This window comes from Recurvomyces mirabilis (genome assembly GCF_035927965.1).
Source record: "Recurvomyces mirabilis strain CCFEE 5264 chromosome Unknown scaffold_30, whole genome shotgun sequence".
Classification (NCBI taxonomy): domain Eukaryota; kingdom Fungi; phylum Ascomycota; class Dothideomycetes; order Mycosphaerellales; family Teratosphaeriaceae; genus Recurvomyces; species Recurvomyces mirabilis.
In genome coordinates, this window is record NW_027041964.1 from 218224 (window position 1) to 231254 (window position 13031).

A 13031-nucleotide genomic window follows, 5' to 3' on the forward strand; every position below is an offset into this window, starting at 1 on the left:
GCCCAGACAATTTGTGAGACTCGCACTCAATTTTGCCAAATTGCGGGGTTGGTTTCTTGTGGTGCTCTGACAAGAGCCAATTGTGGTCAACGGCGTGTGGTATGGCTTTTGACTCTGGCTCTGCAGCCGTGTTCGTGACTTCATCGGTCGGTTGTCAAGAGACGTCGACCGACTAATCACATCCCTCTGCTGATCGTGAGACGAGAGTTGCGCGCACTCGTCAAGTCGGTTCAAATCTTTTGCTGTCAGCCACCATCTCCGCCGAATGGCATCAACGACGACCTCCTAACGGCGACGGAAGCTTTGCAAGTCGGTGTTCTATAGCTAGCTCTGCCGCACTTCTGGGGCCGCCGCCACCTAGTCACAAACCAAGAAAGATGCCGTGACCACGATCCTGGGCTGCATCCGGCCTTCACATCCTCCCAATGCGGTAGCTTTGCACAAGACTGCGTCTATCAAGCTGTAGATCGCTGTAGCTGGTGTACTACGGTCATGGCTGCCGACCCGGTCACTGATGACCTTGTGCTAAACTTGCTTGACTAAGCTTCCGAAGTGGTTTAAGTAATGACCCAGGGTATCATTATAGCAAGATACCGGACTCGAGTCTCGCGGAAAGCACGAGATGTGAACTTCGGGAGTGACAAGTCTGGCAGGCTAGTCATGACGACGGTTCGAGCCTGAGGTACCTCATGACGATCTTGTGCCATAAACTCTCTTGCGGACCATTTCGGAGGCATCGCGGATCCACGAATTTACAGCATCAACGGCTAGATGCCAAGTCTACATCAGGCACAGACACTGCCTAGGAGAAGTCTTCTGCGACATCTCGACCTGGTGCATCGTCATCCACAGCCATGGTGGCCAGGTATTTCTTCACGCACTCCGTCTCCGCAAGTTCAACTTTCTGTCCACGATCAGTAGGAGCTTGGTGGTAAACAAAAGTGCTTACACATACCTGTCGCTCGAATTCCTCATAGGCATTCTCCAGCAGCTCGAACTCAAGCCTCCCGAGCTGCATCGCCTGCTCGTAACACTTTGATCTGATATCCGAGCCTGCGCCGTGTGCTACAGCCTCCACGTCTTCCTGCGAACTATACAGCACTTGCATCTGGGCAAAGACTCTCTGCTGCAGAATCGCCACGGCTCGAAGGCGATACACTTCCCACATCTCGCTCTGGCCGAGCAGATCATGAATCTGTCCGGCTCCTCTTGTAATCTCGTGCTCGCCAAAGAATGCATGCATTTCATCGTCCTCGCTATCTACAGTACGAGCAAGCTCAAATCGGAGCCCGTCTTCCGCATTCACGCACAGCAGCCAGATGAAGTCACCAGTCCACTCTATCTTGCCACCGCCAGCATCAACAAGCTTGAACCCAGGCGCGCAGTCTGCTACTGTAGTCTTGGCTGTTCGATAGGGATCATCATCAGGTATGGTCAAGCTCAAGAACAAAGTTTCAGCCGATGTACGATCCTGTTCCAGAAAGCCATAGGAGAAAAGCATCTCGCATGCGCCTTTCTCGTCTCCGTAAGTAACGGTCACCTCTTCACCTTCTCTCGCCGACTTCCCGCCTCGGAGAAGTAGGCAAGCGTTACCGTCGTCATCTTTTTCGTAGATAGCCACTGTCGCTTCCCCAGCAGAATGGTTTGCTAGATCGACGCAAGGGACCATGCAATGGCCTATGTTGGGGTAGTCGAGTGCTCGGGATCGATACATTGCATCGACCTGCTGCCAGTCGTCGAAGTCCAGGAAGCTCGATACTATTCTGTACCATCTTGTGTGTTGTGCTACTTCACATAGCATATCGTATTCTCGTCGTAGACTACGGAGCTTCGAGGCCACGGCTGGCGCCAGAGTAGTGCCAACGAGAAGCTGTAACTCCTCTGGATTCCAGAATGTAGGTAAGAGCTCAAGAGGCAAGGACTTGACATAGCTGCTCTTTGTCAGATGATCATTGATCAGGCAGATGATTACGAGCTGAAGTGAAGGTGAAGACTGTACTTACTCTGTGAACGGGCTGTGGACGCCTACACGCTCCGCAAGATGTGGACAGGACACAGATGCTTGTACGAGAAGACAGAGGAGGATGGCACCACGAGGCGTCTGTGAGCAGAATCAGCACATGTGCTGGACTGCTGTTGTGCTCTGGGACGATGATATGACGGAGGTAGATTCAGACAGAGAGGGTCACATGACCTACCCTGCCAAAGTCGCCCAGCTGCTCGAGCACTTCACGGAAGTCCCTGTCTACCTTGCTATGCTCCAGGACCCGCTCCAGCGACAATATTAGATCTCGAGGCACCGTCAACAACGTCACGTGGCTGTCTCGATCATTATCGCTTGAGAAATCTTCGCTCGCCAGAAGAGCTCCGCCTTTGCCGGTAGTCACACCTGGTACGACGTAGTGGAACGCCACATCGTAGAGCATGGCCCAAGGCAACAGTGCTTCGTCGGGCAGCGAGAGCCATCCTGCTGCTTTGCCACTGCGGATCATTTTAGGTGCTGTGAAAGCAGCAGAATCGAATCTTGCAGAGGCTCTTCGTTTGTCATGTGTAACGGAGCACGCGATGGAGTCGTTGTTTCATATGTGGCTACTTTCAAGCGTTTCGTACAATCTCAGTGGTTGTCAATGCGCACGTGCAGAGTTTGTGGCAGGTGTGGTGGAACACGGACGCAGCGATCCGCTAGCTTCGGCAGGGGCCGCTGTTATGTTTGTACCCGCGTTGCCACAGTAGCCGACTTCAGATCTCCACAACAAGACGACGAGCTAATGGTTTCGTCTTGTGTATACCGCTGGTAAAGCACAACATCGTCCAGGCATCTCTATCATCATCAGCGCATTTGCATCACGAAGCGGCGTACCAAGGATACCATATGGATTACTGACAGGCACTCGACTTGTACACATCACCAGTGCACCTTCTCGAACCACACGATTGAGCACGCGAGCAGGTTGTGCTTGCATCCACATACCGACTCCTTGCACTTGCTACAACAATCATCGCACAGCACACGCAGGCTGAATCACCACTCGAGGCGACAATGCCTCACTCCGCTCGTGCCGCAACGGCCGAGGAGCTTCCTTCCGTCACCAGCTATGGACAAGTCATCGAGTACATCCAAGGTGAGCTTGGTCCAACGACACAGCGATATATTTGGTAGAATACCAATTACTAACATGAATGTCCGCCACTTCACAGATCGACTATACCTCGCATCATATACTCACGCGCCCGACGAGAACACTCCATTCCCTTACCCACCCAAGCCAAGCAGATCGCCCAACAAGCGATCACAAAGAGCGCAGCATGGACCGCAAGCAGTACAGAGCGACGAACAGCGACCAGTGCCATTCTATTTTTCTATCGACCACAGCCTGCTCTACAACGCCTTCCATGCAGACTTCGGTCCACTGCACGTTGGACATCTCTACCGTTTCGCTGTACAGCTGCATGATGTCCTTGGCCACCCGGAGAACGAGACTCGATCTGTTGTGTTCTGGAGTCATCCGGACTCGAGAAGTACGTGTAGATATCATGCTGATGACTTATCGAATCTCCATACTAACGCTACGATCAGGTCGCGCCAATGCTGCATGCCTATTGGCCACATATATGGTGCTAATTCAGAATTGGCCACCTCATCTTGCGCTTGCACCAATTGCTCAGATGGACCCTCCCTGCATGCCATTCCGGGATGCTGGTTACAGCCAAGCAGATTACGCACTAACAATCCAGGACGTCGTGTATGGTGTATGGAAGGCCAAGGAAGAAGGCTTGGTCGGTCTCAAGGAGTTCAGTCTCGAGGAATATGAGAGATACGAGCGTGTCGACCAGGGCGACTTCAACTGGGTGACGCCAGACTTTCTTGCTTTCGCCAGCCCACAACACCAGCCTGTGGATGTTGTTGCGCCGTCGGATCCATCATACAACCAGCTTCCGCGCTCCATCTCGGCACTGCACAAGGACAAGATATTACCGCAGCCGTTCAAGAATGTCCTCATGCACTTCGCTGAACGTGGCGTCGGTCTCGTAGTGCGGCTGAACTCTGAGCTATACTCGCCAAGCTACTTCACTGCGCTGGGCATAAAGCATCTGGACATGATCTTCGAGGACGGTACCTGCCCTCCCCTCCAACTGGTTCGCAAGTTCGTCAACCTCGCTCATACTACGATTAACGACAAGCATAAGGGCATCGCTGTCCATTGCAAGGCTGGCCTTGGTCGAACAGGTTGTCTCATTGGTGCCTACCTTATCTACAGATATGGTTTCACGGCAAACGAGATCATAGCGTTCATGCGATTTATGCGACCAGGTATGGTCGTGGGTCCACAGCAACATTGGCTTCATCTGAATCAGGGCACCTTCCGAGAGTGGTGGTTCGAGGATACGGTACGGGAGAAGATCATGGCAAGCATGCAACCAAGCACACCAACCAGATTGGGCCACTCTAGCAGCCGAAGACTGGCCAGCAATGGACAGACTTTTACTCCACCAAACGGAGACAGGCGTATTAGCAGTCCTCGTAGGTCTGCCCTCGGCGAGATCAAGAACAATGAACAAGGCGTAACATCCAATGGTGGCTACTCCTCATCCGAAGAGAACATGAAGGGCGGTCTTGGTGTTGCAGACGAGAATTTGCCTGCGCCTACTCCCGGTCAGCCTCGGAAGACGAATAAAATCTTTGGCACAGGTCGCAGAGTCATGACAGAGAACCAGCCTTTCAACATCAAGCCCGATAACGAAGTCGTTACCATGCAGCGATCGAACATGACCGCAGATGCCAGCGAGAGCGAGAATGATCGTGCACTCCGCATGATGTCGCGGAAGGCATCACAATCGCCAGTCAGCCGGAGCGGCAAGCGACGAGCCGTTTCTTGCACGACCACGACTACGACCACGACCAAATGGGATGTCCCAACAGACGGCAGCGACGCAGAGAACATGCAGCCCGCTCTCATCGAAGAGCTCGACACCGCCATGACCGACCGCCTCACCAGCCCTTCACGACCCAAGACCCCAGGTACAGTCAAGTCCGGCAACGGCATGGGTGCCCTGAGCGTAGGCAAGCGGGCTTCGCCTAGCAGACGAAGCACGGAGGGCAAGACGAGTGTACGGAAGACGAGCGGACGGGTTGGCAGTGTGGGCACGCAGGCTGTCAAGGCGCACAAGGCTTCGTTGGCTGGCTGATCGGCACTGTAGATGTTATGGGGTGATGTTTCGTATTTTCGCTTGGTCGGCATGGTGTTGACGAGATTCTGGAGTTATGCTTTGTTTCGGAGTTTTGAGTTTGGGAAGGGCTGCATAGTTTGCAGTGCGCTGCGAAGACGCGCTTTTCTTGTTCCTCGGTTTCGCGATGTGGCGATTTCGGATTTAGTCGTTTCCTGCGCGAAGCAGGCAGTTGCGTCGCAGAGCGTCTGGCCTATTCATGAATGTGTATGATCAACGGTCATGGCATGGCAAGCAGGAGCGTTTAGTATTGCGGTTGATGGCAGCATTTCTGTATTATTCAACAGCACCCTTCTCAATCTGCTCGGGTGTAAGGCTTGAAGTTGGTCGACTTCTAATGGCAGCAGCACTTGGTGGTGCTTTCAATTACTAAGTGCTATGCGAGATCCCTGTGATCGTCGTTGCCGCTCAAGCCCTCGCTCTGAAGGTTCGGCTTCATATCGGCCCGCGATCAAGCAATCCTGTGACTTCACACTCCCTGCATAACCTCTTCCTCCCGAAGTAGAATGGAAGACCTGATTGCAAGCAAGAATAACGAGATGCGTTCTGGTAATCAGGCCATTATTCTTCCACTCGGATCTGGTCCAGAGTATGCCGCAACTGGAGCTTCACATCGGCCCTGATTTGCGCAAAGACGAACCCGTTCTACCAGCACGAGCCGTTCATGCGGCCGAGGACGTTGCCGATACATGCAGGGCACCTGACTCTGTGACAATGCGCAAGGCCCACTAGGTAGTCTCTGCGACCAGGCACAACTACGGCCTGCGACCCTGTATCTTGGAATAGGACGACCATCCGACTTCACACTGCAAAGATCTTCGCTGGATCCACTGCCCTGATGCGCCCACCAACCTGATCTCCCTGTTCATAGCTCGCGGATACTATCTATTGCTGCTCTTCTCGGTCTGGTCTCGATGCGTTTTGTGATGCCTTCATACTCCTTTGGGTGGTCGGCACAGTATGTCGACCTACTACCCACCGAGCACGAGCACACAGACGGCAAACCGCGTCGGCATGCTTGACCAAGATTGCCAGTCGTGTCGCTGACTTTCGGCGAAGTGCTTCAGCTGACCCGAGCCCAGAGCCGTGGACGACATGGCCCTGGGTTCCTTGGAAACCTCCGAGCATAGACTAAAGGCTTTAGTACTGTCCTACTACATTTCCTTCTATCCACTTCAGACACTTCTCATCACCCTACCGTCATCTTTTATCGCCTGCCCACCCTTCGACCTCGCAAACACATCTCATACCATCTCCGAGATCTGTCCGCACCTCATCGAGCGAAACCATGGGCTTCCCGTTCACAGACAATGCTCCCAATCTGGCCGCTGTAGTCATAGTGTTATTCATTGCCAGCGCCATCGTCTTTCCTCTCCGGATCTACATCCGCTTGTCGAAGAAAGTGTGGGGTGTGGACGACTGGATGATTGTCGCCGCGGTGCTACCCTTCATAGCTTTTTCGTCAGCATGTCTGTCTGGATCATTTCATGGCATTGGTGTGCGGCAAGAGCGGTTGACTGACGACCAGGCCAAGCAGGGTCTGAAGGTATGTTGATGAGTTCAGCTGGTATCAAACAAGTCGTGTTGGCTGATAAAGCTGTACAGGTCTTCTTCCTCTTTGAGATCCTGTGGTGTATCACTGTCATACCAACCAAACTCGCCATATCCTTTCAGCTTGCACGAATCGCTGGGCCTAAGCAGTTCTATGTCTATATATTATGGGCGATGTCTGCTATCCAGACAATAGTCAGCCTAGTTGCATTATTCTACATCATCTTTCGCTGCAAACCTGTTAGGTGAGACTTTCGCTGCCTTGATCGTCTACAGTGTCTCTGACACGAAATTTTCTAGCTATGCTTGGAACACATCAACACCAGGCGGTCACTGCGAACCCGCGAGCACACTGACAGATATTTATTACGCCGCTACAGCCATCAATATCGTCTTCGACTACGGCTGCTCAATTCTACCAATACCACTCCTTTGGTCGCTGCAAATGAATGCCAACGCCAAGATTACCGTCGCCATCCTTCTAAGCCTGGGCGTCTTGGCCTCACTATCCGCTTGCGTGCGACTAAAGTACACCGTCGCTCTCACCAATGCCACGGACTACCTCTACAGTATCTCTAACGTCGTCATCTGGGGCTATGCGGAAATTGGTGTCGGCTTCTTCGTAGCTTGCGCAGCTACACTACGGCCTTTGGTGCGGAGATTCGTCGACCTACGTGCGAGCTCCGACAAGCGTTCGAGACAAGATCACCTCAATGCTTTGCCGGAAGATGTACAGCTTGCCAGCAGATTAGGCGGTCACGAAAACGGCTGGTATGGTGAGCTGAAGCAACCGAAGGTCTCGACGAGCGAGGAACGCTTGGTGCCGCAAGGACAGGAGATTGTGATTAGTAAGAGTGTGCAGCAGTCTTCTGCTGGGGGAGGAACGTCGCGATGAAATCTCTTGATTGAATCGTGCACAGCAGATGTGTAGACCCTTCGAAGGGCAAAGAAAGAGTACGAAGACGATTGCTACCACTCCTCTAGCTGAGTCAACCATCAGCTCTGGGAACTCTGTGATTCTGATGTCATACATCGTAGCTCTGGCACTCAAACCCTGACTACACGTCCCCTGCCGCCACCACCTGACTACAAATGGACAATCTGTGCTTCCATTTACTCGTCCAGTGTCTGCTCTCGCGCAGTCAGCACCGCGTTCCGCGCGTCTGCGGACTCCTCCTCGCGTTGGACGTGGACCCGTTCAAGATGGTTTGCGACCCTCTGCTCCTGTTCAATCCTTCGCTCGAGGTCCTCGTCTCTGACTACAGCATGCATAGCGACACTCCGCTTATCTATACTAGCATACAAGACACCGCATGCATCTTTGAACTTCTGCTCTGCCTTCCATTCTTCTGACTTATTGCGGCGAACGTTCTGCTCGAGACCATGAATGCGATTCCTGTAGGCCTGGGATGCAGCATTCCACTTCTGTTCTCACACGCCACCAGCAATGGCATTTCACTGACCTTCCCACGCCCTTACGATCTTGGCCAACTCACTCATTGGGACGATTCGGCCACACTGGTAGGCCTTCCATGAGCTTGTGGGACGAATGGCCTCGTCACCTATCTCCACTTCCTCTAGCCATGGTTCAGGCAGGCGTCGGGTAACGCCGATGAACCAGTAGACTTGGGGATGTAGGATGCCCAGTTCACGACCGTTCATGAAAAGGTATTTCCCACTGCAGAGTTGCAGCCAAGCGAGTAGATGATTCGTCAAGTCGGGCACTTCCGCATCGGAAAGAGTGCATGAGTATCGTATGACGGACTTTTTGCCAAGTTGCTCTAGCTCCTTCTCGTGTAGCATCTCGACGTAGGCTACGACATCACTGAAGTCGAGATCGCGCACGGCAATCTTGACGACGGTGTCGTGGAGAGGTCCGCGGTGGAGGATGAGGTCTGTCGCCTCAGAACGGATCTTGGGGCATGTTTGTAACAGCGACACTCTGTTGGCGATCGAGCCGTGATGTTTGATCACGACCAGGTCCAATGAATTTGACCAGTGCTTGTAGATGGTGTTGCGGACTTCGCGTGGTGCATCGAGGATCGGACATTGCTTGATCCTGGGCGGCCTGCATGACCCAGGAGCTTGCAGTGTGCTGGGTCTTGTGGTTCCCATGTCAGCGTGCCACTGTGGTATCGCAGTTAAGGTTGTCTGGTATCAAGTGCTGGATCTTGAGACCGCGGAGAGCTCCAATTGACGATGACGGTCAACCAGAAGGACAAACCGAAGGCAAACAAGCTCGTCTGCATGGTCAAAGGAGGAAGCTGCAAGAATCATGCAATTTTCCGTTCGTTTGGCCCTCCCGATCGGCACGCAAATACAGCGCTGAATATCTGCAAACACACTCTACTGCATGTTTGTCCTGTCGTTGAGGGCCGGGCGATATGCAGACTTGACCTCACATTCGTACACAAAGTACAACGCGCGGGCACGTATGCTCGCAGGCAACAAGATCAATGCAATCTAGACTCGAATGAGGATGCTCGGGCTCGGATGGCTCAGTAAGAGGTGGCAACCCTGACGTCTGCTTTTGCTAACTCCAAAGGGTTACACAAAGCAAAGCCTCGCGCCGGGGTTCCAGTATCCCATCGCGTATTGCTTCACACTGACACCATCGACTTTCTCGGCCTTTCGCGCAAACTCCCAATAGATACTCTCGAAGACTCGCTGCTCTGAATCGCTGCGATGGAAGCGATATTGCTTGGCCAGACGAGCAAAGTGAAGTCTCCATGTATGCAAATCAAAAGTCTCCAGGTCGAAGCTGAAGCAGTATCGTAGCTTTGACGCTTGGTCGAGTGGCATCTGCAGCTGTGACCTGGCGAGCTCCGTGATAAAGGCTTTGACGTTGACGAGTTCTAAGCTGTTTGTGAGTCCGATTCGGAGGACAGTGCTGCATTCCACATTCGGAGCAGGCGAGGGTATGCTTCGGATAGTGTGTAGCAAAGACCAGATGTTGAAATCATCATTGTATACAATGATGTTCGTGGCATAGCTCAGTGGTATAGCTGAATAGAGAGTGCCGAATTCGTGGTAGACCTGCCTACAGACCAGGCTCAAAGGTGGCAGAGTTATTTTAGCAAAACCTGGCTCCAACATCACTGCCTCCATCGATCCGTACGCAACGCACTCGTAGACCTGGTTTCTGAGCTCGCCTGGCAGGTGCAGAAGCATGGTTGCTTGCTTGAGAGTAGTATTTGGTGCAGTGTCGCCTTCACGTATGGACCTATGCAGTAATCCTGCTTACTGTCGAAGCAGACCAATCATAGTCAGCTGAAGCCGTTGGAACACTCTGCCATCATTGACAAGGTGGTTTCCAGCTTATATGAAAGCGAAGGCAGACACAATATGAAATTTATGCCAGCGCAGGCCATCATGGTGCTGGTGGCCCATTTATCGTCGGCCGCGTTGCTGACATGTAGCCAATCGCGTCATGTCAATCTTGTTGTGACCACGATTGGCATCGTCAAGTGCTTAGATGCGCATGTAAGATTGCCCACTGTGGTTTGCAGCATCGATGGCATGGTCGAAGAAGATCGGCCGTAAGCCTGATGTTTGTGGCGGTCGTACAACGGCCGAACCCGCCTGCTAGCCAGGTTTGGCTTTGACTACGACCTGTGCATATACATAGACATCTACAGAATCGACGAGTAATCAACGGAGGACCGCTTCTGGGCAGCGACTGATAACGTGACTATGCGATCATCACGAGTCAGTCGAGACACAGCACGAGTCATAAGCGCATCATCCACTACAGCCCAGATCATGCCTCGCCGGTTACTCAGGCGTTTTGCAGCCGATGCGGGCTCTAAGAATGAGGATGAAGATTCGACCTCCACTCTTGCACTCACCGCGAACACGTCTCGGTCTGCCGACTCACCGAGCGTAACATCAAGTACGGGGAAGCGTAAGCGGGATGCCCTAAAGCCAAAAACAACGACCGCCATCGCCAGCCAGGATGATGCCAATGTACGCAGGTCATCTCGAAAAGCACTCAAGCTTGAGGACGAGGAGGGAGGCCAGCCCAGCGGCCGCAAGGCCAAACGTCAACCATCCAAGCGTATCAAAGGCCAGAACGGTACTACGACCGTTGAGCCGCCACCCGGCTGGGAAGAAGTCTACGACATTACTGCAGTCATGCGCAGACGAGTGCTAGCTCCTGTTGATACTATGGGCTGCGAAGACTTAGCAGATAGAAAGCGGTCGCCACGAGATCAGCGTCTGCAGACTTTGGTAGCACTGATGCTAAGCTCGCAGACGAAGGATACTGTCACCGCGGTTGCGATCAAGCGAATGCAGGAAGGTCTTCCTAGTGGCTTCAACCTGCAAAGCCTAATTGATGTCGAGCCTGACGAACTGAATCGACTGATCGAGAAGGTCGGCTTCCACAATAACAAGACCAAGTTCCTGAAGGCCGTTGCGATCATTCTTCGAGACAAGTTTGATGGTGATATTCCCGACACGATCGATGGATTTATATCGCTACCTGGTGTAGGTCCGAAAATGGCGTACTTGTGTATGTCAGCTGCTTGGGGTAGAGACGAAGGCATCGGTGTGGACGTCCATGTCCATCGTATCACGAATCTGTGGGGTTGGCACAAGACCAGTACACCTGAGCAGACTAGGGCTGAGCTGGAGTCTTGGCTACCGAAGGAGAAATGGCATGATATCAACCATCTTCTTGTTGGGTTCGGGCAGACTATCTGCTTACCTGTTGGACGACATTGTGGAGAGTGTGATCTCGCGAACAAGAAGTTGTGTCCAAGTGCTGTTGCTAGTAGCCCAACGAAGCGGAGAGTAAAGAAGGAGGTTGAGATCAAGATAGATGAAGATGGCGAGAGCAAGCCCGTGGAGGTTGAAGGATTGGTTGTCGAGAAAGCTGATATCGCTGTGAAGATCGAAGAAGAGTCGAAAGAAATGGGCAACGTGGAGGAGGTTCTCTTGGCGGGGGATGTTGATACTGCGGCAAGACAGGACGCGTAAGTAGAACTCTCATGTTGCGTGTAATTGTATTCTGCCTTTCACTGTGTATATTGCCATCTGATCGAATCTGTTATATTCAGGGTTTCACTTGACCTCCTTAGATCATATATATTTAATGTCGTTCATCCCCCGCAAGCAAATCGTGCCTCGGTATGAACTTTCATGCGCAGTACATAACCGAGTATCTACGTCGAACATACTTTGCTCTTCTGACAATCGCACCGTAGCAGACATTCATTTCAGGTTAGAGCAGCTCTTAACCTGATCACGGACATCACTTCAACATGGCGCACTCCTCTGCCACAGCAGACCTGAGCGTCGCCAACCTCTTCACCTTCAAGAATCATGTCGTCTTGATCACAGGCGGCGCCACTGGTCTTGGAGAAATGGCCGCCCAAGCATTCGTTCAAAACGGCGCCAAAGTCATCATCGCGAGCCGAAAACAAAGTGAACTCGAGAAGACGGCCGCAAGACTGAACAAGCTCGGACCTGGCTCGTGCGATTATGTTGCCGCCGATCTCAAGGACAAGGCGGGATGCAAAGACCTTTGCGATCAGGTCAAGAAGAAGACTGATCGATTGACTGTGTTGTTGAACAATTCGGGTGCCACTTGGTGAGCCTGGGATGCAATACTGAACCTCACGAGACGAGCTGACCAACAAAGGGGAGCATCTTACGACGACTTCCCAGAGTCCGGATGGGATAAGATATATTCACTCAACGTGAAGGCGATATTCTACACAACTGCCTATCTTCACGACATTCTCGCCAAAGGTGCTACAGCGGATCAACCCAGCCGCGTGATCAATATTTCCTCCATGGCTGGTATCATGACTTCGGATGTGACAGCAGGTCCCGAAGGAGGTCTTGCTGCTCCTGGTACCGGCACATTCTCCTACGGTCCGAGCAAAGCCGCTTGTATACATCTGAGTAAGATGCAAGCCTCGAAACTCATGCCTCACCACGTCACAGTCAATGCGTAAGTGACTTGAAGTCCTTCTGACGAGTGTAATGCTCACCAAACATGACAGAATCTGCCCTGGCGTCTTCCCATCGAGAATGACAGCCTTTGGCATGACAGAGGCAATGGACACATTGGTATCTGGTCAGCCTTCGGGACGTGTCGGCAAACCAGAGGACTTTGCAGGTCTGGTCCTGTTCTTGAGTAGCTCCGGAGCAGCACACGTTACTGGCAATGCGATCGAGATCGATGGGGGTAGTGTATTGAGTGGCTTCAAATCCAAGAAGAAGAATGAGAGTCGGTTGTAGAATGA

The 13031-nt window shown here is 52.5% G+C and overlaps 7 protein-coding genes across 7 annotated transcripts; 4 read left to right on the forward strand and 3 right to left on the reverse strand.

Annotated features, from left to right (window-relative positions):
• Positions 1-802: 802 nt before the first annotated feature.
• Positions 803-2492, reverse strand: LTS14_009285 (uncharacterized protein; the record flags this gene model as incomplete). The annotated part of the gene is made up of 4 exons (XM_064841968.1): positions 803-904; positions 956-1931; positions 2004-2101; positions 2199-2492. 4 exons carry the CDS (start codon positions 2490-2492, stop codon positions 803-805), a joined length of 1470 nt encoding a protein of 489 aa, XP_064690478.1.
• Positions 2493-3040: 548 nt separating this feature from the next.
• On the forward strand, positions 3041-5187 carry CDC14 (cell division control protein 14; the record flags this gene model as incomplete). Its single annotated transcript, XM_064841969.1, has 3 exons — positions 3041-3122; positions 3199-3519; positions 3578-5187. 3 exons carry the CDS (start codon positions 3041-3043, stop codon positions 5185-5187), a joined length of 2013 nt encoding a protein of 670 aa, XP_064690479.1.
• Positions 5188-6514: 1327 nt separating this feature from the next.
• LTS14_009287 (uncharacterized protein) lies at positions 6515-7672 on the forward strand (the record flags this gene model as incomplete). The annotated part of the gene is made up of 3 exons (XM_064841970.1): positions 6515-6772; positions 6832-7022; positions 7078-7672. 3 exons carry the CDS (start codon positions 6515-6517, stop codon positions 7670-7672), a joined length of 1044 nt encoding a protein of 347 aa, XP_064690480.1.
• A 218-nt stretch (positions 7673-7890) lies between these two features.
• LTS14_009288 (uncharacterized protein) lies at positions 7891-8892 on the reverse strand (the record flags this gene model as incomplete). Its single annotated transcript, XM_064841971.1, has 2 exons — positions 7891-8202; positions 8257-8892. The coding sequence occupies 2 exons, from the start codon at positions 8890-8892 to the stop codon at positions 7891-7893; spliced, it is 948 nt and encodes a 315-aa protein (XP_064690481.1).
• A 432-nt stretch (positions 8893-9324) lies between these two features.
• On the reverse strand, positions 9325-9948 carry LTS14_009289 (uncharacterized protein; the record flags this gene model as incomplete). The annotated part of the gene is made up of 1 exon (XM_064841972.1): positions 9325-9948. The coding sequence occupies one exon, from the start codon at positions 9946-9948 to the stop codon at positions 9325-9327; it is 624 nt and encodes a 207-aa protein (XP_064690482.1).
• Positions 9949-10539: 591 nt separating this feature from the next.
• Positions 10540-11913, forward strand: NTH1_2 (alpha,alpha-trehalase nth1; the record flags this gene model as incomplete). The annotated part of the gene is made up of 2 exons (XM_064841973.1): positions 10540-11753; positions 11859-11913. 2 exons carry the CDS (start codon positions 10540-10542, stop codon positions 11911-11913), a joined length of 1269 nt encoding a protein of 422 aa, XP_064690483.1.
• A 128-nt stretch (positions 11914-12041) lies between these two features.
• LTS14_009291 (uncharacterized protein) lies at positions 12042-13026 on the forward strand (the record flags this gene model as incomplete). The annotated part of the gene is made up of 3 exons (XM_064841974.1): positions 12042-12370; positions 12422-12736; positions 12789-13026. The coding sequence occupies 3 exons, from the start codon at positions 12042-12044 to the stop codon at positions 13024-13026; spliced, it is 882 nt and encodes a 293-aa protein (XP_064690484.1).
• Between the last annotated feature and the right edge of the window lie 5 nt (positions 13027-13031).